At 37.7% G+C, this 23,916-nt stretch overlaps 1 protein-coding gene across 1 annotated transcript in view; it reads right to left on the bottom strand.

The window, feature by feature from the left end:
• Positions 1-528: 528 nt before the first annotated feature.
• Positions 529-23,916, bottom strand: part of MYBL1 (MYB proto-oncogene like 1) — a 43,924-nt gene continuing 20,536 nt past the window's right edge. The window contains exons 4-16 of the mRNA XM_084618293.1: positions 20,761-20,853; positions 18,319-18,539; positions 16,782-16,965; positions 16,000-16,074; positions 14,111-14,215; positions 11,165-11,398; positions 10,120-10,485; positions 9,466-9,608; positions 8,946-9,060; positions 4,784-4,900; positions 4,578-4,682; positions 2,823-3,002; positions 529-1,700 (exon numbers count right to left, since the gene is read on the bottom strand). Of these exons, the coding sequence (XP_084474419.1) occupies positions 1,572-1,700; positions 2,823-3,002; positions 4,578-4,682; positions 4,784-4,900; positions 8,946-9,060; positions 9,466-9,608; positions 10,120-10,485; positions 11,165-11,398; positions 14,111-14,215; positions 16,000-16,074; positions 16,782-16,965; positions 18,319-18,539; positions 20,761-20,853 (2,067 nt within the window). The 3' untranslated portion in view covers positions 529-1,571. The remainder of the gene's footprint in view (positions 1,701-2,822; positions 3,003-4,577; positions 4,683-4,783; positions 4,901-8,945; positions 9,061-9,465; positions 9,609-10,119; positions 10,486-11,164; positions 11,399-14,110; positions 14,216-15,999; positions 16,075-16,781; positions 16,966-18,318; positions 18,540-20,760; positions 20,854-23,916) is intronic.

The following is a 23,916-nucleotide window of genomic DNA, read 5'->3' as shown; positions in this document are numbered from 1 at the left end:
CATATGATGCGCGCTCTTTCCATCTCTCATAGCAGCAAGCCGATTCTGCTATTATCTATAGCAGCACACCCGGGAGTGGAGAGGAAGAGTGTCTGAATTATAAATAGCTAAAGCTACAGTGTACAATTCTATTTACTTGTCAGTATTGTTGATAGCACACAATTATAATCTGCAAGAAATTAACTACATAAAATCTCTACAACAAAAGCAAACCAAAACATTCCTTCAAAAAAGACAAAGTAAGTGCAAATACCTAAAATAGGCAACTGAAGCAACTGTTGTAACCTGTAGAGGTTTAAATAAGGACAAAGATTTTCATAAATAAAAACGCTCTCTTCACTCTTCAAATATTTAGTATAGTAAATATACAATGGTCAAACTTCTAAGTGCAGATAAGACTGTTTTAAAAACCAAGGTGCCAAGTTTTTTTTAAAACGTAATAAAATGCATTAATTTTTAATTCATGAATAGGACTCAATAATAGGGTCACATAAAGGACCTCATGTTTGCTCTTATATATATATAAATTAATTAAAAACAAGTTCTTGGAATACTTGTAATAGTATACTAAGAGGACAGATTATAACTACTTTGCTGACCAACATGATTTAAAGGGTACATAGTGCAATCCTTAGGTAGATGTAACATACAGTATAGATTTATATGCTTCACAGCCTGTAATGATGCAGCTATTCCATACTTCAAGGTTAAAATTTGTCCTTTACCACTTTAGCTGTTATAACAGGAAACAACGTTGGCTTCTAGACAACCTACATACACATAAATATCTACATTTAAGCTTTAAAATGAAAATAAATTATAAAAACAAACTCCTTTCCAATTTACAAAAAGTTTCCCTGTTCCTACATACTGTACAATACATTCAACAATGGTCTCAGTTTCTGAGATTTATGAAGAAAATACTGATGTTTTACACTAATGAAAAAAACTTAATTCATCCATTTGCCTACTATCTTATTTCTAGTACCATTCTCAAATAAATATATTTAACACTGTAGTTAATTTTATTGTTTTTGCAGCATACCAAAAACTAGTAGTGCAACTTTCTATCCTTCCTTTAGACTCCTTTCCATTGTGTTTCTTTATATGGTAGAAAAAAAATTGCTACATAAGCAACTGAGCACTTAAGCAAAAGCATTTTCATACAGCTGTGTATGTTGCTTATTCAGAAATCAGAAGTACCTGTAAACCTACCCTACATTCAAAATGCATTAACTGGAGAGTAGCAATGTATGTTGTGAAGAATAAATGTGAAAAACTGGGCTAAAAAAAGTGTATGTTAACATTTACTCCAATATTTTTGACTATTATTCTTTAGATTTTTAAAAAAAAATATTGAAAAAGTTAATTGCAGGATTGTTTATGCTATCCTTACTTGAAAAGGCAAAGTTTCATATGTCTGCCCTTTGTCAATTAAAAAGAGACAAGTTTTCCTTTACAAGGTTGTCTCAAAAAAAGAAAGACTTCATTCACATATATTTGACTGGAATCTCCTTCAGTGTAGTGTTAATTGTAAGGGGAAGGGATGGTTTTGTCAGTTGCAGTGATCCTCACAGAATTAGAGCTCTTGAAGTACTGCCAGAAGCTGTATATGTGCTCAGATATCTTCTTGCTTGTTCAGTCATGATAAGCTGATCTTCTGTTTTTCCATAAACAACTGCTTCCCATTCACAATTTGACTATATTAAAAAACAAAACAAAAAAAAAACAGTTCAAAGGAAATTTTAAACAGCTGTATTAGGAATATGTCAGCATTTAAATATAATCCTAATTTAGATTTTCTTTTAAAAGCTTTTTCCACACTAAATTTCACAACAGTTTATATAATCAAAATTCAAGTAATATCACATTTATCACATGTATTCTGCATACTTGGTAATCTGTGACAAAGCTCACTGTTTTTTTCAGCACATCAGCAGTGCCTATGTGCCAGGTTGAAAGTTCTAAGGCAACAGAGGTAAAGAAGCGAGAGAGGGGATTTCTTGAACTGAAATATTCATTGTAATAATTGATGCTGTAATAGCTAATTAAATAAAACCCCTCTTTTAGAATGTTTTCCCATTTATTTTACTCTGAAGTTTCAAAAGGCAGCAGAATGCAGTATTGACAATGCACAGTAATCGCTGTTCAGAGGAAATGCAGAAAGTAACTTTGGCAGCTTGGAAGGGTGTGGTGCCTAGAAAGGAAGTAAGGTACTTTTTTTTTTTTTATAAATGCATAAGGGGGGAAAGCAGACAGACATTTTGGGATGAATGGGATATGGTGGTGGACATTGGGGCTATCAATATGGGGGGGGGGGCAGAGAGAAAAATCATTGATCCACTAGCCCAACCCCCCAGAAAACCTGTGCACTGAAATTCAAGCATGGGAAGCAAATCTGTAGAATGTCTGGATCAGGCCTGACTTGTGGTGGACTACAGAGCTAGCATAAGTAGCAGCGAGGAATTTACATGTCCTTACTGCCATGTAACCACGAACTAGAATCTGGCCCAAAGGAAATTTGTGACTGCACAGAAACGTTTTTCAGAGAAATCTTAGCCATTTAACATTACCAAGTGTTTCAATCCTAAAATAGACCGATTACATAAATTCTGAAATTTGACTTATTTGAATAAAAAGAGTTTATTTAAAAATTGCCCAGAGTTCAGACATGGAGTAAGTTTTCATTGCCAAATTACTAGCTTGAAAAACAGGAATCATAGAAACACTGACCCAAACTTAAAAAAAAAAAAAAAAAATTAGAAACCATTTAACCGTTAAGATTGTTAATGAAATTAACAAAAGGTATCTTGAATCCAGACCTGAAGAGACTTTTCCATTTTGACATTTTTTGAAGTGCAAGAATTCAGTTTCTTTTTAATTACTGCATTTGTTTTGTTTGTTGAAGTTGTTGCCTGTTTCTCCAATGTCAGATTACATCTGTTGTCATGTATTTCCAACAACGGTATCATTAGTAAAGATGTAGTATAGATATTTTCTGACTAATGGAAAAAAGACAGAGGAATGGGGAAGAGGAATAAAAGTTAGTATTTAGTAAAATAACCTTTAGCTGTTACTTCAAAAAAAACAAAATGGGAAAATAGAGCAAATATGTAGCAGGTAGAATCAATGAGTAAACATTTCTGAGAAAACTAGTGTCAATTCAGGATAAAGTACTAGACCAGGGGTTCTCAACCTTTTTCTTTATGAGACCTCTCAAGATGCTATAAAAACTCCACAGTCCAGCTGTGCCACAACAACTATTTTTCTGCACATAAGAGCCAGAGCCGATGTTATGGGGTAGCAAGGAGGGCAATTGCCCAGGGCCCCACAAAGCTAAGTTGCTCAGGCTTTGGCTTCAACCCTGGGTGGTGGGACTCAGGGATAGGGCTGCAGTCCTGTGTGGCAGAATTTTAGCTTTGTGCCCTGGGCCCTATTGAGTCTAATGCCAATCATACTTGGTGGACCCCCTGAAACCTGCTCATGGCCTCCAGGGAGCCCTGAACCCCTGGTCGAGAACCACTGTACTAAATTATACTGGGATCCAAAATGTATTGGTAACAACTAAATTTAAACACAGTTGCTGCTAGCATGGTTCTGATGCTAATTCCTTGACGAGGGTGGACCAGTTTTTCTTCTCCCTTATGTTATACAATCATACTACAGCTTCAATTACATTTTCTTTAAAATAAGTTATATAAAACTTGATAGCTTGGCATCGTTTTAGAAACAGTTATAAAATATAAATCTCTGTCTACACTAACACAGAAAGTTATACTAGAAGTCTGCTACTAAAACAGACCAGTTCTTTGAGTGTTTTTTTGTTTAGTTACTGAGGGAGACACTGGACTGATTGTTTCAAAAACTGGTTTAATATATTCTCCTAAATTATATTCAAAAGCAATAAATCCATAAGCCAGTTTTATCATTGCCAGGCACCACTGGCCACAATTCTGGTATGCAGACTTTTACAGAACCATCAAAAACAAATAAAAGAAAACCACTGTGTAGGAAATTCACTTGATTGCTTACAAAAAACAAAATACTTTTTTAAAAAAAAGCTGTGTTGAATTGCCAGCAATCTTTGCATCTTTCCTCCACCGCGGATCCTCCACATACTTACTAAGATCTTGAAATTCCTCATTTTCCCCCTTCATTTCAAAGGTTGTCCATCCTATAATGATGGTACTACAGCCACCAGCCTTCTTCCCAAGGATGGAACAGGACTGCTCATCACCTCCTTCCTTAAAACTGACTAGAAAGGCAAAATTTCCCCTGTCCCACTGCCATTAACGTCATCCAAGAATCCAGTGATCCAACAAGCAAAAGATCAACACCTGCAATACAATCCATACATTCCCAAAACCCATAATCCCACACACCATAGCATGGAGCACTACCCAAGCGGGTATTGGAGACAACTATTTTTGAAATTGCTAGACGTTTACTCTTATTCGTCAATAGTTAGACCCCCAAGGTGACTATTTACTAGAGCTGATCAAAAAAAAGGGGGGGAAATATTCGTTCAATTTTTCATCAAAATTTCTACCAGTTCTACTATTTATTAGTATACCAACCTGTACATCCAAAACATTTTCTTCTGTGAAGAGTTGGGCACCAAGTTCATCTTTTTCCCAAGAATCCAAGACCAATGACTTTCTGACTTTCTTGGCAGAAGTGTGCTGTGATCAACATTTTATAAAGAAAAAATTTAAGATTACAATTTATGAGTTGCCATTTTTTTCTACCACTATTATAATAAAGCAACATACTGCACCATCACCTCTTGCTTGCAGCTTTTATAGACAGATTCATCTTCCTCCTTAAGGAATATATCTGTTCCAGTTTCCTCTTTTAAAACCTCTCTAATATCTTCTTCCAAGAAGGCAAGTGGTTGTGACTAATTTAAATAGAAGTGTGGTGGGGGGAAAGCCACAGAAAATTTATCAGTTGCTGGTTTTCACCACATTTGACATTCATTTTTTTTATTATAACAAGGAGATATCATCTACTCCATGGGAGGTAGAAAGCCTCAGTAAAATCCACCAACATATTAAGGAATAAAAATTACTGCATTTGATAACTACAGTTCAGCATTTCAAGACTGAACAGATTTTAACAATGCTGTATCATTCCAAGTTATTTTTAGCCAGCTTGTTTTCCCATTAGGTATATAAACATATTTTAACCCTAAACAGGGAAAGTTTACCTAAACTACATATCAATTTGTTTTTATTAGCCAATGGAACTATGAATGATAATTTTCTCCAGTAAGAATCACATTGTTTGGAAGCACAAACCATTGTCCCCTACAAAAAGTAGCACATTTCAAACTGAACATGTACATTATTGGATTAAAGTGTCCAGCTTTATTTTATACTTCCAAATTCAAAACCACACACACACACAGGGGATGAAGCATCCCCTACAAATAGCACAATGGTTTACGCACTACAAAAATGTGATCCTTGTTGGGGAGAAATTTTTATTGACACCAATAATATATCTTTGCATAAGGCACTAATAACCATAAAATACCGTGTATAATTTCACATACAGATGGTCCTGTTATGGGCCAGCAGGGGGAGAGGATTCCGCTAAGCCCAAAACTTTGGCTTTAAAAGCCAAGATAGTAGTGGATAAAAGCAGGAGTGCAGAGCTACTATTTGCATTGTGAGGAGCAGAGGTTACAATCTAGAGTAAGGGTAGCAAGGGTGGGGCCAATCCCAAAGACTGAATCTGAGCAGCCTTTAGTATTTGTGGGAACAAAGGACCAGACAAAATATAATGAATTGAAAAGGAAAGGGGTCAGAATTCACAAAATGTAAATCAACTAGGGCTGCCAAGGAATTAAAAAAAAATAATAATGATTAATCATGCTGTTAAACAATAGAATATTATTTATATAAATATTTTGGATGTTTTCCACGTTTTCAAATATATTGATTTCAATTACAACATGGAATACAAAGTGTACAGTGCTCCCTTTATTTATTATAAATATTGCACTGTAAAAATAAAATAGTATTTTTCAATTCACTTAGTACAAGTACTGTAGTGCAATCTCTATCATGAAAGTTGAACTTACAAATGTAGAGTTATGTACAAAAATAACTGCACTCAAAAATAAAACAATGCAAAACTTTAGAGCCTACAAATCCACTCAGTCCTACTTCTTGTTCAGCCAGTCGCTCAGACAGATAAATTTGTTTACATTTTCAGGAGATAATGCTGCCTGCTTCTTGTTTACAATGTCACCTGAAAATGAGAACAGGCATTCTCATAGCACTGCTGTAGCCGGAGTTGCAAGATATTTACATGCCAGATGTGCTAAAGATTTGTATATCCCTTCATGCTTCATTCACCATTCCAGAGAACATGCGTCCATGCTGATGATGGGTCGATAACAATCAAATGCGGTGCTTACCGACGCATGTTCTTTTTCATCATCATGAGTCAGATGCCACAAGGAGAATGTTGATTTTCTTTTTTGGTGGTTCGGGTTCTGTGGTTTCCACATCAGAGTGCTGCTCTTTTAAGACTTCTGGAAGCAAGCTCCACACTTCATACCTCTCAGATTTTAGAAGGCACTTCAGATTCTTAAAATTTGGGTCGAGTGCTATAGCTATCTTTCAAAATCTCACATTAGTACCTTCTTTGCGTTTTGTGAAATCTGCAGCAAGTGTTCTTAAAATGAACGACGTGCTGAGTCACCATCAGAGACTACTATAATACTCAAAAAGAAAAGGAGTACTTGTGGCACCTTAGAGACTAACCAATTTATTTGAGCATAAGCTTTCATGAGCTACAGCTCACTTCATCGATGAACTGTAGCTCACGAAAGCTTATGCTCAAATAAATTGGTTAGTCTCTAAGGTGCCACAAGTACTCCTTTTCTTTTTGCAAATACAGACTAACACGGCTGTTACTCTGAAACCTACTATAATACTAAATATATGGCAAAATGTGGATAAAATAGAGCTGGAGACATACAATTCTCCCCCAAGGAGTTCAGTCACAAATTTAATTAACGCATTTTTTTTTTTAAACGAGCGTCATCAGCATGGAAGTATGTCCTCTGGAATGGTGGCCAAAGCATGAAGGGCCATACGGATGTTTAGCATATCTGGCACATAATACCTTGTAATGCCGGCTACAAAAGTGTCACGTGAACATCTGTTCTCACTTTCAGCTGACATTGTAAATAAGAATCGGGCAGCATTATCCCCCATAAATGTAAACAAACTTGTTTCTCTTAGCGATTGGCTAAACAAGAAGTAGGATTGAGTGGACTTAGAGGCTCTAAAGTTTTGCGTTGTTTTGTTTTTGAGCTCAGTTACGTAACAAAAAAAGAAATCTACATTTGTAAGTTGTGCTTTCAGGATAAAGAGATTGCACTATGGTACTTGTATAAGGTGAATTGAAAAATATTTATTTTGTTTATCATTTTTACAGTGCAAATATTTGTAATAAAAATAAAATGTGAGTACTGTACACTTTGTATTAAGTGTTGTAATTGAAATCAATACATTTGAAAATGTATTCTATTATTTAACAGTGCAATTAAAACAGCGATTAATTTTTTTGAGTTAATTGCTAGTTAACTGCAATTAATCGACAGCCCTAAAATCAATTGAATTCAAAAGATTCCTGTGCACCAGCAAGCAATTCAGCAGGAAGAGGCAAAGCTAAAATGAGCAGACTTAGTTTGAAAATGCATAGGTATAAAGCTATACATAGTCATAATAGCAAAGAGAAGTTACCCTCAAAAGCCAGAAGACTCAAAGCAAACACACTGACGTTTTATATAAAGATATGGGACTCAGTCGTAGATTTCATGAAAGCTCCCTTTTCTCAGAATATTCCAGATTTTATTTTAAGAACATACAACTAAGGATGAAAGACACTCCACTTCTAAATATTAATCACTACCAAAAAAAGTATTTATTGAGAGCTTAGGTCAGAGAGCAGAAGCTTAAGGACCAGATTCAGTCTTGGTGTGAGGAGGCTGAATTACCACTGACTAGAAATTGCACCCTTTTACACCAGGGCTAACTTGGTTTTTAAGTGTCAAAAAGTGACAGTTTTCTAAATAACGAAGTTAGTCACCCACACTTTCATCTGCACCAGCTCAGAAAGGTTCCATTGTCATCCAATTATCTAACTGAAAGATCACCACCTGTTCATACCCTCTGGCCTGGAAAACATGGTTTGATTCCAAAATAAGGACAATTAAAATATTTTTAGATCATGGCATTATCACATGCATAATTCCAAGCTATATGCATGAGAACTGATTAATGTATAGTGATTCAAGAACACACAGAAAATTCTTACGTCTAATCTTGTTGGTATTCTTAGGACTTGTCCTCACCACCGTGCTGCAGCAGCACTGATGTAGTGCAGCTTATGAAGATGCGCTACATCAATGCGAAAGCGCTCTCCCGTCAACTTAATTACTACACCTCAACGAGAGGCAGAAGCTATGTCAATGGGAGAGCATCTAGTGTAGACTCCGCTTTAAGTCAAAGTAACTTACATCACTGCGGGGCGGAGGGGGGTTTTCACACCCGAGTAACATAAGATATATCGACTTAAGCAGTAGTGTAGACAAGCCCTTAGAGAATATAAATTGAATGAGCATGGGGTCTGAATCTTTTACCCCCTAGAGATGGTCCCTTCAAAAAAATGATTGGAGCATACTGGTGGGGCAGAAAGGGGAAGCCTGCACTGTTGCTGCCCCAGGCTGTAACTGTCCTGTGGATAAACAGAAGACTATCTTCCAGGATTGGAAAGTGCTACACCTTTCAACAACACTAATAATTTTACTAATTTTTTTTAAATGTTCGTGTTAAGGCTCACTTTGTAAGTCACTATTTTGTATGGTGAGGGTATTCAGACCCACTAAAGAGAAACATTAACAAACAGGCAAAGAGATCACATACCACGATTTTGAGAGGGCCATATTTTTTCTCCTGAGCAGCTAGAGCATTCTTAAAAGGAGTTGGAGTCCTTGGTGTGGTACCCAGTAAAGATCTTCTAATTGTTGGAGTTCTAAAACTATCCAAGCAGAGAAAAATGTTCATACGTATTTTAACATTTCATGATTTCTGATGGATTTGTCATATAAGTTTAACTCTATCAAAATTAACTGTTGTTTACTTCTTTATAAAATGGAGTACATAGACACACACAAATCAATCAAATATGTCACTGCATTTGCCCCACGTACATCTCAACTAATTTTCATTTAGTACAATATTAAAAAGATTAAGGGAAAATTAAAATTAAATATAATAGTCACTTCTTGGGAAATCAAAGAAAAACAAGGCGGATTTATGTTTGCATGTAAATATTTAAACTTCCTTTTAAAAATATTAATAGTTGCATATACAGCGAAATTGGCTTTGCATAGTCTCAGAATCTTGCTTTTATTTCAACATCTGATCTTTAGTGTCATCCTACCCTGCATTTTCCTTTTGGTCTTTTGGTGTCATTTCCTTGTGGAGAGGAGTTGTAATAAGAACTTTCTGCCCACAGATTGGAGTTGATGTAAATGCAGGATTTTCAAGGTTAAAGTGTTCATTTCCAGAGCATGTGTTGAAAAACTAAAAGAAAAACTAAACCAACTTACAAAACATGAACTCCTACATTATGTTGAGCAATAAAAAAAACAAATTTCCCTACGTGATTTCCACTGAAGATCTCTAACAACTTGTTTAAAATTTATGCGCTTCTATCCCCACAATATGAGCTGAATTTACTAGTGAAACCTCAATTTGAATTTTCTTTAAAAAAAAAAAAAATGTGGCAAGGCCCTGTAGCTACACAGTCAAATCTGAACTACCTCCAGTATGTGCTGGTAGAAAAGTGAAGCCTAGTTGTCAAGCTGCAGTAGAGGTCAGTCCCAGAAAGGAAATCAGGTAACCAATTTCCCCATTTTTAAAATAACCCATTTCTTCCATATTAAAACTCTCTCGTTAATTCAGCTAATCCTTTAACACGTTCTAAGCCATTTCCTAATACATTCAATTAAGGTACAATGTATTCAAGAAATCCTGCAATTTGTGTCAGTTCATTGCAATCCTAGCTTTCTAGCTGTATTAAAAAAATTTATACCTGTGATGGGGAAAAGGGTAGTGTTTTCACTGGTGTTTGTTTTAGTGCAACATTGACAGCATCATTATATGACCCATCATTCAGCTCATTGACTGGTGACTGTCCAACTCGCAATCTTTTTTTCTTCCTGAGGATAGCAGGTGGAGTGCTGAACTTGGCTATGGAAGGAGATGTTGAAAGAATCTCTTCTTCTCCGCTGCTACAACTATTTTTTTTGCCATCAAGAACAACACTGACATTAAACTGGCACTCCATAGCCCCTTCATTGTGTTGAATCCTCATTAATGTTACTGGAGCAGGTTTGATAGGGGAATTAGCAGCCTCAGAAAGGTCAAAGCTGGTGACATCGCTCCATGCTACTGGATCCTACAATGTAAGGATACAAGACACTCAGGCATGAACATACTCACGTTTTAGCTAAATTTTTGCTTATCTGAAATGTTCCAAGTGGAAGTTGTAGATCGCAAAGTTCCTGTTTGGAATATTTCAAGTCAGCAACAGTTTTTCTCATTATATTGCATTCTATATATGAGCTTTGGAAACCAGTTATAATTCATTAAGAGAAGTTATATATTCAGTATTAATTCTCACATTTTAAAAGCTACAAAAATATATTCATTACTCACCCCAATCACACACAATCTAATTTAGACATACATTTACAGTCCAGACAGAAGTAGCTTGATGCAATTAAGATTGGTTGTTTGGTTATAACCACCAGCTACCCCAGCTTCTGGCATTCCAGTAAAAAATGTCAATGTAACTCAGTTATATCAAGATTGTAACTAAGGCATTACTCTCTGGATTAAATATTTCCCCTACCCCTCTTACACAACCAGATAATTTTATATAGTTTGTTTTCAGTACAATTCACTCATGACTTCCAAGAAAGCAAAGCAATCAACAGTAGTGAAACTATACCTATCTGGTACTGTATGAAGTAATTTCAAACATTTTACATATGTACTGGGCAAATATGAACATACCCAAATATAAATGGATTACATCTTTATTGAAAACTAGAGAATCACCCATCCCAACTTACAGATTCAATAAGCTCTAGTGTCTCTGCAAATTCTGGAATGGTCTGTAGAGATGATAACACTGCATTTGCCTCCACAGCTAGGTACTTGGTGGGTGAATTCTGCTGGGCAGCTGTACCCTGGGCTTCATCCATACTGTAAAACTCACTTGTTTGTTCCCCAAGGCTATTTAGCGTATTAGACATGCTATCTTCCATGATGAAGCTTCCAGACCAGCTAGAGAAACTTCCAGCTTGCTAGTAGTATAATAGAAATGGGTTGATGTTTTATTCAAATTTGAAATTGAAAATAAATCAGAAACATGATTTTGGGGCAGGTTTCATAAACACACTATTATGGACACATTGCATAGTAATATTTTGTTTCAGACTGAACTTTTACCATTCTCCAGTGGATGTACTCTACAACAGTTTTATTCAGCTCAGTGATTTCCCCACCTTTCCCCAGCCAACTTACTTTCTGAAGTAATTCAATTACATTCTTATTTCCCTTAAGTTTACAGGAGACACTCAACATTCCCCTTCTCTTACATTTATTCCTTTAACCTCTACTCATTACTGTGACTGAAATTCTATTTCATATATATTTATGTATGGTTCCCTATTGCTCACGTTGAAAATCACTGGTGATGTAAGCTTCCCCACTCTCCTAAACAGTAAGACAGTAAGCTGACTAATAAAGAGATGTTCATTTTTGTTTATAGTCTACTTCATTTCCAACTTCTCATTCACCATCATAACACAGTGCTTATGAAGAGACATTGGAATTATCATACTGGATCGGACCAGAGTCCATCTAGTCCAGTATCCTATCTCTGACAGTGGCAGGTACCACAGCTTTGAGGAGGAAAGAAGTCCACAGTAGGCAGATGTGGGATAGTCTGCTGTTTCCCCCTGGATCTCAAAGTTAGCTATCATCAGGGTCTCCATTAGAGAATCGTTTTAAGCCCTGAAGCATGAGGTTTCATATTCCTTCCAAAATTCATCATTAAATGACAACTCTGGATATTTTTGATATTCACATTAGCATCCATTCCCTTTTCCAAACTTGCTAATTTCTTGGCATCAACAACATCCTGTGGCAACAAGCTCTATAGTCTAAATAAGTGTTGTGTGAAAAAAGTTCATCAGTTTTGAATTTACTACCTTTTAATTTCATATAATGTCCCCTTGTTCTTATGTTGAGAGATGGAGAACAGAAGTTCCTGATCTACCTTTATATATGCCATTCATTATTTTATATACATGCATCATGTCCCCTCCCTCTTATCTGTCTCCTTTCTACGGTAAACAATCCCCAACTTTTTTCATATGATAGTGTTTTCAGGCCCTTGATCGTCCTTGTTACTCTTCTCTTTTCCCCTCCAATGTGCATTACTTTACATTTATTGACACTGAATTTCATATGTAATTGCATTGCCCACTCACCTAGATTGTTTCAGTCTTTCCTGAAGTTCCTCACAGTCCTTGCTGGTCCTAACTTAAATAACTTTGTCTCTTGCAAATTTTGCTGCTTCACAACTCACTTCCCCTTTATAGGTCATTAAAGTTTGCATGGCAGGAGAAAGTATTTTTTTTTAAATAAATGTCCCTTTATGAACCCTGTGGTGTTTGGTATTGTAAATACATGTAGGAACTGCAGAGGACACTAATGTTTTACTGGACCATAGGTAGGGCCCTACCAAATTCACAGCTATGAAAAACACGTCATGGACTGTGAAAACTGGCCTCTCCCGTGAAATCTAATCTTTTGTGTACTTTTACCCTATACTATACAGATATCATGTGGGAGACCAACGTTTCTCAAACTGGGGGTCCTGACCCAAAAAGGGGTTGCGGGGGTGGGGGGTTGCAAGGTTATTGTAGGGGGGTCACGGTATTGCCACCCTTACATCTGCGCTGCCTTCAGTGCTGGGTGGCCAGAGACTAGCAGCAGCACAGATTTAAGGGCGACAATACCATACTGTCCCACCCTTACTTCTTCGCTGCTGCCTTCAGCGCTGGGCCCTTGGCCAGCAGTTTCCACTTTCCAGACGTCCAGGGGGCAGCAACGCAGAAGGGTGACAGTATCATACCATGCTATCCTTACTTGGGCAGTCTGCTGCCTTCAGAGCTGTGTTTCCAGCCAGAAGCAACTGCTCTCCAGCCACCCAGCTCTGAATGTAGTGCTGCCACCAGCAGCAGAACAGAAGTAAGGATGATAATACCGCAAACCCACCCCCCTACAATAATCTTGCAACCACACCCCTACAATCCTCTTTTGCGTAAGGACCTCTAGTTACACCACCATGAAATTTCAGATTTAAATATCTGAAATCATGATGACATTTACAATTTTTAAAATCCCATGACCAAGAAATTAACCAAAATGGACCATGAATTTGGTAGGGCTCGAACCATAGGTCTCCTTTGCTATCTTTTCTGAGAGTCAATAGTAGAAAAATCAGATATAGCAAAATATAGGCATTTTTCATTACCTATGTTGATCAACTAAATGGTTTATCCAAGGAAATAAGTACTTTGAATTCTGGGCTGTTTTTAAAAAACAACAAAATCTTACAGCCCTTATTCACATGGTTACCCCTTTGAAAGTAACACAATTACTCAGTACATGAAGTGTTGCTGGAGTGGATCTCAAATTAGGGCTGAGTAAAACCAGTAGCAGGTGAAATTGCCATTCAAAAAGTCATCTCTTGCTCTAGGATTATGGAAAAAAAGCACTTGACTATACCACAGTACTTACCATACCATACCATAGGTTAAAAACACTATGTTAAAAGAAAAATAATGTACATTCCCCAAATTAAAGTCCTACACGTACACCAAGTTTGATCAGTTTTGGAAGAGCATATTAAAGCTATTCTAGAATTACTAGCATCCATTAACGAACTGCTGATCAATCTTGGTGTAAAGCCAATGCACATATGTATACAAATGCACAGTCCTTACAGATGATACTCGCTTTCTTCTGATTTCATTCTCAGCTGACATAAGGAGCAACTCAAGTTCCTTTATTTTCTTTTCTTTATCAGGATCATCATCAACAAATGGATGCTGAAAAGGGTATTTAGAAAACAGGATAGAAGCTGTTAATAGAACTCAATAAATGTAAGGCCTCCCTTTACTAGCTAGACTTCTACTTTCTTACATCCTGCACATGCTGGGAGCAGAACTATGTAAGCTACAAAGCCATGCTTGACAACCATTTTAGAATAAGGTTGCCAATTGCATGGTTTTGGCATGATTTCAGTGCCCAGTACAGACAGATTTGTCTGATTTTCAGTCTATTCATGCAGAAAATCATGCTAGCTTGCTAATAAGTTTTAGTTCTGTTTTTGTCATAAAAGCCTAGTATAGCGTGCTGAATGTTCACCAATTCCTCAGTTCTAGCTCTAGTGGAAGTACCCAGGGAAACAGAAGTCTAGAGCACACTCCAGATGACCACCTGCATTTTAAGCACCTGCACGGTTAACCCTACTCAGAATAGATCTGCATGACATGAGTTTCAAACACTGACAGTTGTTGGTGTTCTGTCTACACTAGTGCTCCCACCAGTGGAAGTGGACTGGTTGTAACAAAAACAAGGAAGTTTTTGGGGAAACAAGTATAACTTAGACAAGTTTCTTGTGGTCAATATAGATGTAAATGATAAGTTTCAAATATAGTTACTGAGCCAGAGTTTAAAAAGGGTCTTAAAAGAAGGTGGCATTTTTAATTTCTCTCTCTATATATATTGATATCTAGAGTGGGTTAATAGTGTTGCCTGCTTCTTTCAAGGCCATCCTAGGGCATTCAATCATGGTTTGCATCCACACCAGGGTGGCAGGATGGAGGAACAGAATTTTATTTAAAGATGAACTACATCGCAAAAATTATAGTTAAGTTAAAGGCGTTCTTCACAGAAATCCATGCCTATCTAACTGTGGGAAGAGAATGCCATACAAAAGTTAGTTTATTTAGCTTAATTTTTCCAAATTTATGCCTTTTCTGCCATTTCCTAGTCCACTAACAATATCCCAGAATGCCATTTCAAACAGAAGGCTCCTTGCAGCGCACAATATTTATGATGTTACCAATGTATTCTCAATACCTTACGTAAATCAAAGTGTATCATGAGCATTTCACAAAGCAAGTTTTTTTTTCTAACAAGTTAGTTCAAACTTATTTCTGCTCTTAATTCCAATACATCCAACATAAAACTTTTGGTTTTTCTATGCAGTTTACCTCAATACTTCAATATTTGTGAAGATTGACAAAGGTTTAGATTACCCAGAAGAGGTGAGAAAAATTATATGAATAAAATCATCTTAGTAATTTATTTACTACATGGGCTTAACACATTTTAGGTGAATCTTTCAATTGCTTAGGTCTACAGTAATACATGTACTGCACACATAAAAAGCAAAACACAGCCTTTGGCTAAATTTAATGGGAGCTATGCACCTAGTCAGTGACAGACGTTAGACCAAAGGATTTAATTAGTGGGCAGATCTAAATTAGTTGATCACATTTCCAAATATCAGAAATGAACATAGGCATCCTCTGATGAGCAGCTGCAGCCTGCACTTGAAGAGGATGGGGACTCCTTTCATTTCTCAGTACAGGACTCTATGATCCTGTAAAGTTGCAACAGCTTTTTCAAGAAAAAAGGCACAAATACAATCTGAGGTTTGTACAATGGAGATTTAGCTGAACGGTCAAGGCCTTAAACTAAAAAAATATGACTACTTAAAACTTTAAAAATAAACAACAGAATCCTTGGGTTATCAGGCTAAGAAATGAGACAGAATAAGTCAAACTCTAACCTCATTTCATTTACAATAGCCAATGAAAATTACCTGAATAAAGTTGGAAGAAGCTGAAACATGTTCTATACAGCTGCCTTCTGATGACACATACTGGTAACCTGGAATCTAAAAGAATTCAAAAAATTATCTTTGCATATTATAAAAAACAACTTTAGAGACTGACTGGGAGCCAAACAGATTCATATTTTAGAAAATAGTATAGTTTTAATTAGAGAGTTTAGAAAACTTAAATTACTAAATGGCTGAAAACGGACTTCAATTAAATGATCTTTTATTTTACAGATTGTCTATTTTCAAACTTGATAAATAATTTTGAAACTGGAAAAAATTGCCAAACCATGTAGCCTGATTTTAGCTTGAGCAGAAGACTGAAATTTGCACTGCAGTCACATTTTAAAGCGACATTCAATTTAAAAAAAAATGTTTTAAACAAATTTACCTATGTTACTAACACTTGATACGATTTAAAATCCAGTCTGCATTTCAACTTTGAAGTACTTTTTCAGCGTGAAAACAAAAATGAAGGAAGTCAGTTGCACTTTCAAGATTTTAGAATTGCAGGGTTTGACTTGGGAACACTGCTGGGAAATTTTAGTTAGAAAACAACTTCCCTACTGAATTTAAAATATATCATGGAAACAGTTCTAACAGTACTAGGTTTTTATGTTTCCTTTTCCAAAACATAATTTAGGTCAAAATTAAGTCGACAGGTGGCCTTTTCAGAGACCAATTTATATTTTATAATATGCCAACAGTATAGAAGAAATATACACTGCAATTAATGAATTTTTGTATGTACATTTAAAACTTACTTGTGCCTGAACAGGTATGTAAAACTGATTCTGGGTTTGTAAGTGTTCTGCAGTGGCACAAGGTTTGTGTTGAAGTTTTGATGAACTAGGCTGCTCAGTCTTGATTCCATCTTGTAAGTATCCTTCCTGTTCCACTTTTCTTCGCATAGTGGAATTCCAATGATTTTTTATTGAATTGTCTGTCCTAAAACAAAGTCATATAGTAGGAAGATATGGAAACCAAATTATTTCAGGAACATATTTTTAATTAGGTAAATTACACAACTTTACAAACCACCACCACCACCACATTGCAAACATTGTAAATTACACCAATAATTTTTTTCATTTATCACATACATTTTACCACTTCCCTAACCGGTGAGGAACATCTTTTTCTTGACTGGATACCTCAACAGCTGGATATGCTATATGACCATACTGTTTTCACCTCTAACGTTATCAAATATAAAGTTGTAAAAAAAAAAAAAAAAACCACACAATTTAATTCCTGCAAAACTTTGGACAATTACTTTTGGATCTAAAATTTCTTTAAAAAAAAAAAATAGAATCACCCAAAAATTCATTAGATACCTTCTCAGCTAACTACCACACATAGAGGCCAGATTCTTGCAACGTTACTCAAGATGAATACCCCGCACTTCAGTCCCACTGAAGTTCATTAGACTACTTGCAGAGTAAGAGTAAGGATTTAAATTAAAAAAAAAAAAAAGAGGGTATCTGCAGATTTTTGTAGAATACATTTCAAAACTTGTAACAAATGGACAGTTAGCAAGCCCTTTACTCACACTGTCGAGCAGTTACATAAGAAATCTCACTGACTTCAACTGAAGTACTCATACAATTAATTTAGCAGTCTGAGTAAGGGGCTCACAATCTGGCTGTGAATTTGTCACACATTAGCTAACCTGTGGATAAAACGAAATAAAAACCTAGAAAGATCAGAAATTGCACTTCAAGTTTTAGAACACTTTAATTACGGTAAGCTTGCCCAAGATCTTTTTCAAAGTTTGTTTAAGATTGGGTGTTTCTGGGGCATGTGTCTTCAGTGAAAAGCCAAAATGTATCCACATCACATTTAATCACCTTTTTGGATGTCAGAATATGCACATATTCTAGTAACATTTTGCCTTGCAATAGCCTTAAAAACAGATGGAAAATCAGGATGAGATGGGTGTTGTATTTATTAGTAAAACAGTTAATAGTGTTGACATTTGAACGATATAAATGGAGGAAGATCACATTACTCCAGCTGATAATGTTTTTGTGGGTCTGGCAACAGACAAGAAAACACTGCTTAATCATGAGAGTTATCTTTAACTAGAAGACATAAGCTTTGTTGGTTTTTTAAGCAGAACTTAAATTTTGGCAAACACTGCAAAATCCATAGGAAGACAATGAGGTTTCCGTGGAGATATATATTTTTTTTTTGGTTTGATTACCTTTACAATAGTTACATGGATTTTGGAAAGACCTTGTAACGACTGGCTTTCATACACTTTCTTACGTTTAATACAAAAAATACGTTGAAAAGCACCTTCCAGGAAGAAGTTTTGCAATTTCAGCCCATCGGTTTCCCAAACGCTTGTGAGCTTCATAGATTATTCTGTCCTCTTCTTCTGTCCATGAAGATTTCTTTACCTCAGGATTGAGATGGTTATGCCATCTCTCTCTGCACTGCTTGCCTATTCTCCCTTTTAGGTGTTTTGCAATTAAAGACCAGCGTTTTGGACCATACTTCTGAACTAATTCAATAACCTGGAACACAAACCAAACAGTAGCAATGACAGACAATTTAGTATGTTTGAAAAATTAGATTGGAAATATTATTAAAAAGCATTTGCAAAATTAACATCTCAAACGATGAATAATAAAACTGATTTGTTAACAAATTAAGTTAAGGATTAGAGAAGGCCTATAGAAACAATCATGGTGCTTTCAGAAGTCATTGGCAGGAATCCTGGTATCAGAATTATGTATAAACTCCTACTTTTAAAGTTAAAGGAGCCTATGTTGTAAAGGCAACACTAGCTGTAGAAAAATATATGCTGACCAAGTTAGATTTCAGTGTCACCTGCCAACTGATGCACTGACATTGGGAAATACTTAAATTACTTGATTAAATGATTAAAGGCCTAGAAAACAGGACCTTGAGGGAAAATTGAAAAAACTGGGTTTGTTTAGTCTGGAGAAGAGAAGACAGAGGGGACTTAACAGTTTTCAAGTATATAAATGGTTGTTACACAGAGAAGGGAAGTAAATTGTTCTCATTACCATCTGAGGATAGGGCAAGAAGCAATGAGCTTAAATTGCAGCAAGGGCAGTTTAGGTTGGACTTAAGGAAAAACTTCCTGTCAGGGTAATTAAGCACTGGAATAAATTGCCTATAGAGGTTGTGGAATCTCCATCATTGGAGATTTTTAAGAACAGGATAGACAAACACCTCTCAGGGATGGTCTAGATCAGGGGTTCTCAACCTTTTTCCTGCTGAGGCCTGCCTTCAACATGCTATAAAAATGCCAGGGCCCAGTTGGGGTGGGGAACTCGGGGCTCTGGGTGGGTCTTGAGCATAGGCATAGTTTTACTTCTAATTTGGGGGGGCAAGGGCGGGGAGCACCACCTCCACCCTGACTCACTCAGGAGGCCACCCAACCTGTCTGGGCTGTGGGGGGATGCAACCAAAAAATAACTCAAAGTGGGGACTCAGTTCAAAAAGCATGAAAACTGCTCAGGGTGCAGGCAGGGGGTAGGTAGGGGCTGTATAAGGGTTAGGAGGGGGCTCCCAGCTTCAGCCCTTCTTCCCCTCCCCCACCCACTGCTCCTGACTTGGCAGAGGGCTGGGGGGAGGTTTGCCAGCTTCAGCCCCATACTGCTCCTGGCTGGAGGTGCGGGACCGCCGTCAGCTTCAGCCCCACATGCCGCTCCCGGCTTGGGGAGAGGGAGGTGCTGCCAGCTTCAGCCCTGCATGCCGTTACTGGCTTCAGCGCTGGGGCTTGGGGCACCAGGTTTCAGCTGCGGGACTCCGTGGCCCGTCTGAAAGGGCTCATGAATCCCCAGTGGGCTGCAGCCCCCCCAGTTGAGAACCACTGGTCTAGATAATACTTAGTCCTGCTTGACTTCTAGAGGTCCCTTCCAGTCCTACAATTCTAGGATTCTATACTTCTTGTAAAGAAATACGCGTGCATGCTGCTTGTTTTATATATTAGTAATGAAAGGTCTTATCTGTTTTTCCTGGAAGGCTATACATAACTGAAGAACTGAGATCATCATCAAATGAGATATTAAGCAAGTAAAGCCCTACAAGGAGGGGAATGATGTTTTATTCCAACTGTTTAAAAATGGTATTTTTTTCTTTTTAAACATTTATGGGTTTTAAACAGTCTGAATAAAAATAGTTTCCACTCTGACTCAGGTTTCACTTGTTTGGTATCTGTTATGTCAATCCTCTTAGTTTTCCAGTTGTTCTGTTTTCACAGAAAACAAAGAAGATGTGAATTAATACTATATTAATACTGTATTTAACAGGCAGAAAAAGGGAAGGGTTTTGTTTTCATTATCTTTTTAAAGTCTTATAAGCCTCTTTCACAAGAGCATACAAATCCATTTTCCCCCACCATGGCAGGCACCTGTTAAGTCTGGTGGTCTGGGAGAGCACAAGGTATAAAACAGGCCAGATTATGGCCTACAAATGTCAGTTCCAAACACAGAGGACTCCTCTACTCAATGAGTTAAAGAAGCTGTTCAACTACCATGGGGAAATGATAAACACCTGAGCAGGCCTAACATTTTATGTCATCCAGGGCAGTGGAATATACCCAGCGTAACACAGTGAACTAGCTAGTATGTGTCATCTGGGATCAGAGAATCCAACAAAACCAGGATAATGGGAGTAGGGAGGAGACAACACAGAAAGAAGTCTTGGTATACTTTTGCTACAGTCAAAAAATAACCAAGCACAATGTGAAATAAGTTCCATTACCCTCTGATCCTCTTCTTTAGTCCAGGGACCTTTAATCAATTCTGGGTTTAGAACCTTCTGCCAGCGATGCTGGCACTGAAAATCCGAACGATTCTGAAACAGTTTTAAAAAAATGACTTTGCTAAAGGTTATCTTTATAGACAGTTTCCCAGACTGTTTTCCTAGCAAACAGCAATAGTTTTGACTAATGCAAATGTAAAACTAAATAATGAACTATAGATGATTAGCATTAAACAGGTTATTCCAAAGTGGAAAAGACGTAATCACTGAACATCTGAGCCACTATTATAGTTGGGCTCTTTTCGTTATGAAAAAGTTACTTACCCTTTCTGTACTTGTTCTTCGAGATGTGGATGCAGATATGTATTTCACTCAATATACACAAAAAGCCAGAGACTTTTTTTACTACAGCAGTAACCATAAGGGAAGTGCATGTGTGCTTTATGTCCTCGTGGCCTCTCCCAAGGTCACATAACGGCAGTACTGCCTTGATCCACCCTCAGTTCCTTCACACCAGAAAGAATATCTGAAGACTCCAATGGAGAGGAGATTGAGGGTGGGCCGCAGAATACACATCTGCACCCGTATCTCGAAGAATAGTTAGTTACAGAACAGGTAAGTAGCTTTTTTCTTTGAGTGGATGCAGACATGTATTCCACTCAGGTGACTCTCAAATAGGACCATTCAGAGGTGGATTCAGAGTCTAGAAAATTAAGATTGCAATGCTACTTGGCCAAAGTTTGCATCAGATATGGATGCAGCAGTAACCACATACTGAGTGAATATATGAAATAAGGACCAAAGTAGTGGCCCTACAAGCATCCAGAATAGGAAAAATCTTTCAGAAAAGCAACTGAAATAGCCTGAACCCTCATGGAATGGGCTGAAAGTTTCTGCGGAGGAGTCTTCGCCATTCCATAAACCATCGTAATACGGAAGTAATCTGCCCACACAAATTGTCCCGGATCATCCACCACTCAAGATCATAGTACAGCTCGCGGGAGCCAGATTAACTTGTCCAAATGGTGCTTGCTCAGACAATAGACTGATTTCAGGCATGGCTGAAGAGTGTGGAGGTGCAATCTTGCATATTTGGTTATATAGGTAAAAGGCCATGTGGCATAGCCATTTCAGACAAGTTCAAGCAGTAGCAGACAGGTGAGACTTGAGGGACCTGCATAATTTGTGAATAGTTTGAAATCTCTCTTGGGGAAGAAAAGCAGTTGAACTAGTAGAGTCGAGTAGTGCTCCAATGAACTCAAGACTCTGGGTAGGAACTGGCATTGACTTTTCTGTTCAGGATAAGACCCAGTCGACTGAACAGGTGGATGATTTAGTCAATGCCAGCAAATTTGATCATGAAAGGACTCACAGAGCAGCCAATTGTTGAGATAGGGAAAGATATGGATCCCATGACAGGACAAAGGGGAGTACTGTGTATTGATGACTGCTTCCTGTGATAAATATGAGGATTTTCCTATTGCTGGGTAACAGCTACGGTATATGGAAGTACACATCCCAAAGATTGAGGGCTGGGAACGAATTGTTCTAATCCAGAGAAGGAAGACCTGAAGCTAGGGTAATCATGTGGAATCTCACTTGCTTGACGAACTTGTTGAGAGCCCAGAGGTCCAGACCAGAATAAGTCCACTGTTGGACTTGGAGAATCAGGAAATAGCATTAGAAACCCCATCCTTGAAGCGATAGGGGAACTTTCTTTATGGCCCCCAGGACAAGGAGAGGCTGAACCTCCAGAAGAAGCACAAACTCATGAGATAGGTCCCTGAAAAGGGACATAGAAGGTGAGTGGAGAGGAGGGATGGAAGTTAATTGGATCAAATATCCCAATCCCACAGTACTAAGGACCCACTTGTCCTAAGATATTTGTTCCCAAGCACCCAGGAAGTGCGATAACAGGTCTCCAAACGGAGAAGGGAGTTGTAGATTGTTGGCTGCTACATAGCCCTTGAAAAACAAGTCAAAAGGGCTGTTTCCCTACAGGAGGCTGAGCACACGATTGATTAGCATGAGAGCTAGATGAAATTTTCTGGGGTCTCCGTTTCCTTTTAGAGGAGTCATATCATCTGGAAGGATAGAAGGGTTGTCTGTGAAAGTGATCAGAATACTGCTGCAGGGTCTTATACTGATGTTCTTAGAGGCTGGATAGTAACACCCAGGCTGGATAATAAAGTCACTTATGAATCTTTTTAAAAAAAAAAAAACCAAACATAATACCTCATCTGTTTTGTCCGAAAATGAAAACTGTCCAACAAAACATAGGTTAATGGATTAGTGGATATCTGATGCTATCTTGGAATTAAATAACCAAGATGACCCCCTCATGATGATTGCAGAGGCCATTGCTCTGGAGGAAGCACATGCAACACTGAGAGCAGATTGCAGCGAGATCTGTGTCACAAGCCAGTCCTTCATCAAGAAAGCTTTGAACTCCTTTCTGGAGTGGTCTGGCAATTTGTCTGTGAACTTCATCATCATCTTCCAGTTGATAAAACTGTACTTCACTAAAAGAGCTTACTAGTTCACAATTCTCATCTGGAGCAAAGCATTAGAATAAATCTTTCTTCCCAACAAGTCCAGTCTTTCAGATTCTTTTTCTTTTGTGGTAGACTTAAATTTTCTGAGTCACAACCTCTCATTAGCAGACAACTAAGCCAGGTGCAAGCAGAACCACTGAATCTCCTCACAAGGGACATGGCATCATTTTTCCATACCCTTGGCTATTGGGTATAGTGACGCTGGTGTCTGCCACGAAGATTTGGACAGGTGTTATTAATAGAGATGGCAATCCATCCGAGGCATGTCCACCAATTTTTGGGTATCCTCCTGGACCACCTTGAATAACCAGAGCTGCAGCCATTCCCCTGAACAACTTCCCTGAAGTCATCTAGAACTGTAGAAGGCAAATTGGGGCCACTAAATCATTTAGGGAGGGTGATGACAAGGCTGCTGGAACTGACAGTACCTCCTGGGGTACAGGCTGGTTCTCAGGCAAAAGGTTAACCATAGAGAATAGCCTTGTGGGGGAGGGGGTTAAAATGTCATCCTGAGCTTCCACAATAGGCTGGTCCGCAACCAGGGCTATCTCCAGGTAAGGGGATCTTACATCCAAACTTATGTGAAGGTCTGGTCTGTGGA

This window comes from Lepidochelys olivacea, assembly GCF_965140295.1.
Source record: "Lepidochelys olivacea isolate rLepOli2 genome assembly, chromosome: 2".
NCBI lineage: Eukaryota > Metazoa > Chordata > Testudines > Cheloniidae > Lepidochelys > Lepidochelys olivacea.
The sequence above is the reverse complement of the archived record's forward strand: the minus strand, read 5'-3'. Positions and strand labels throughout refer to the sequence as shown.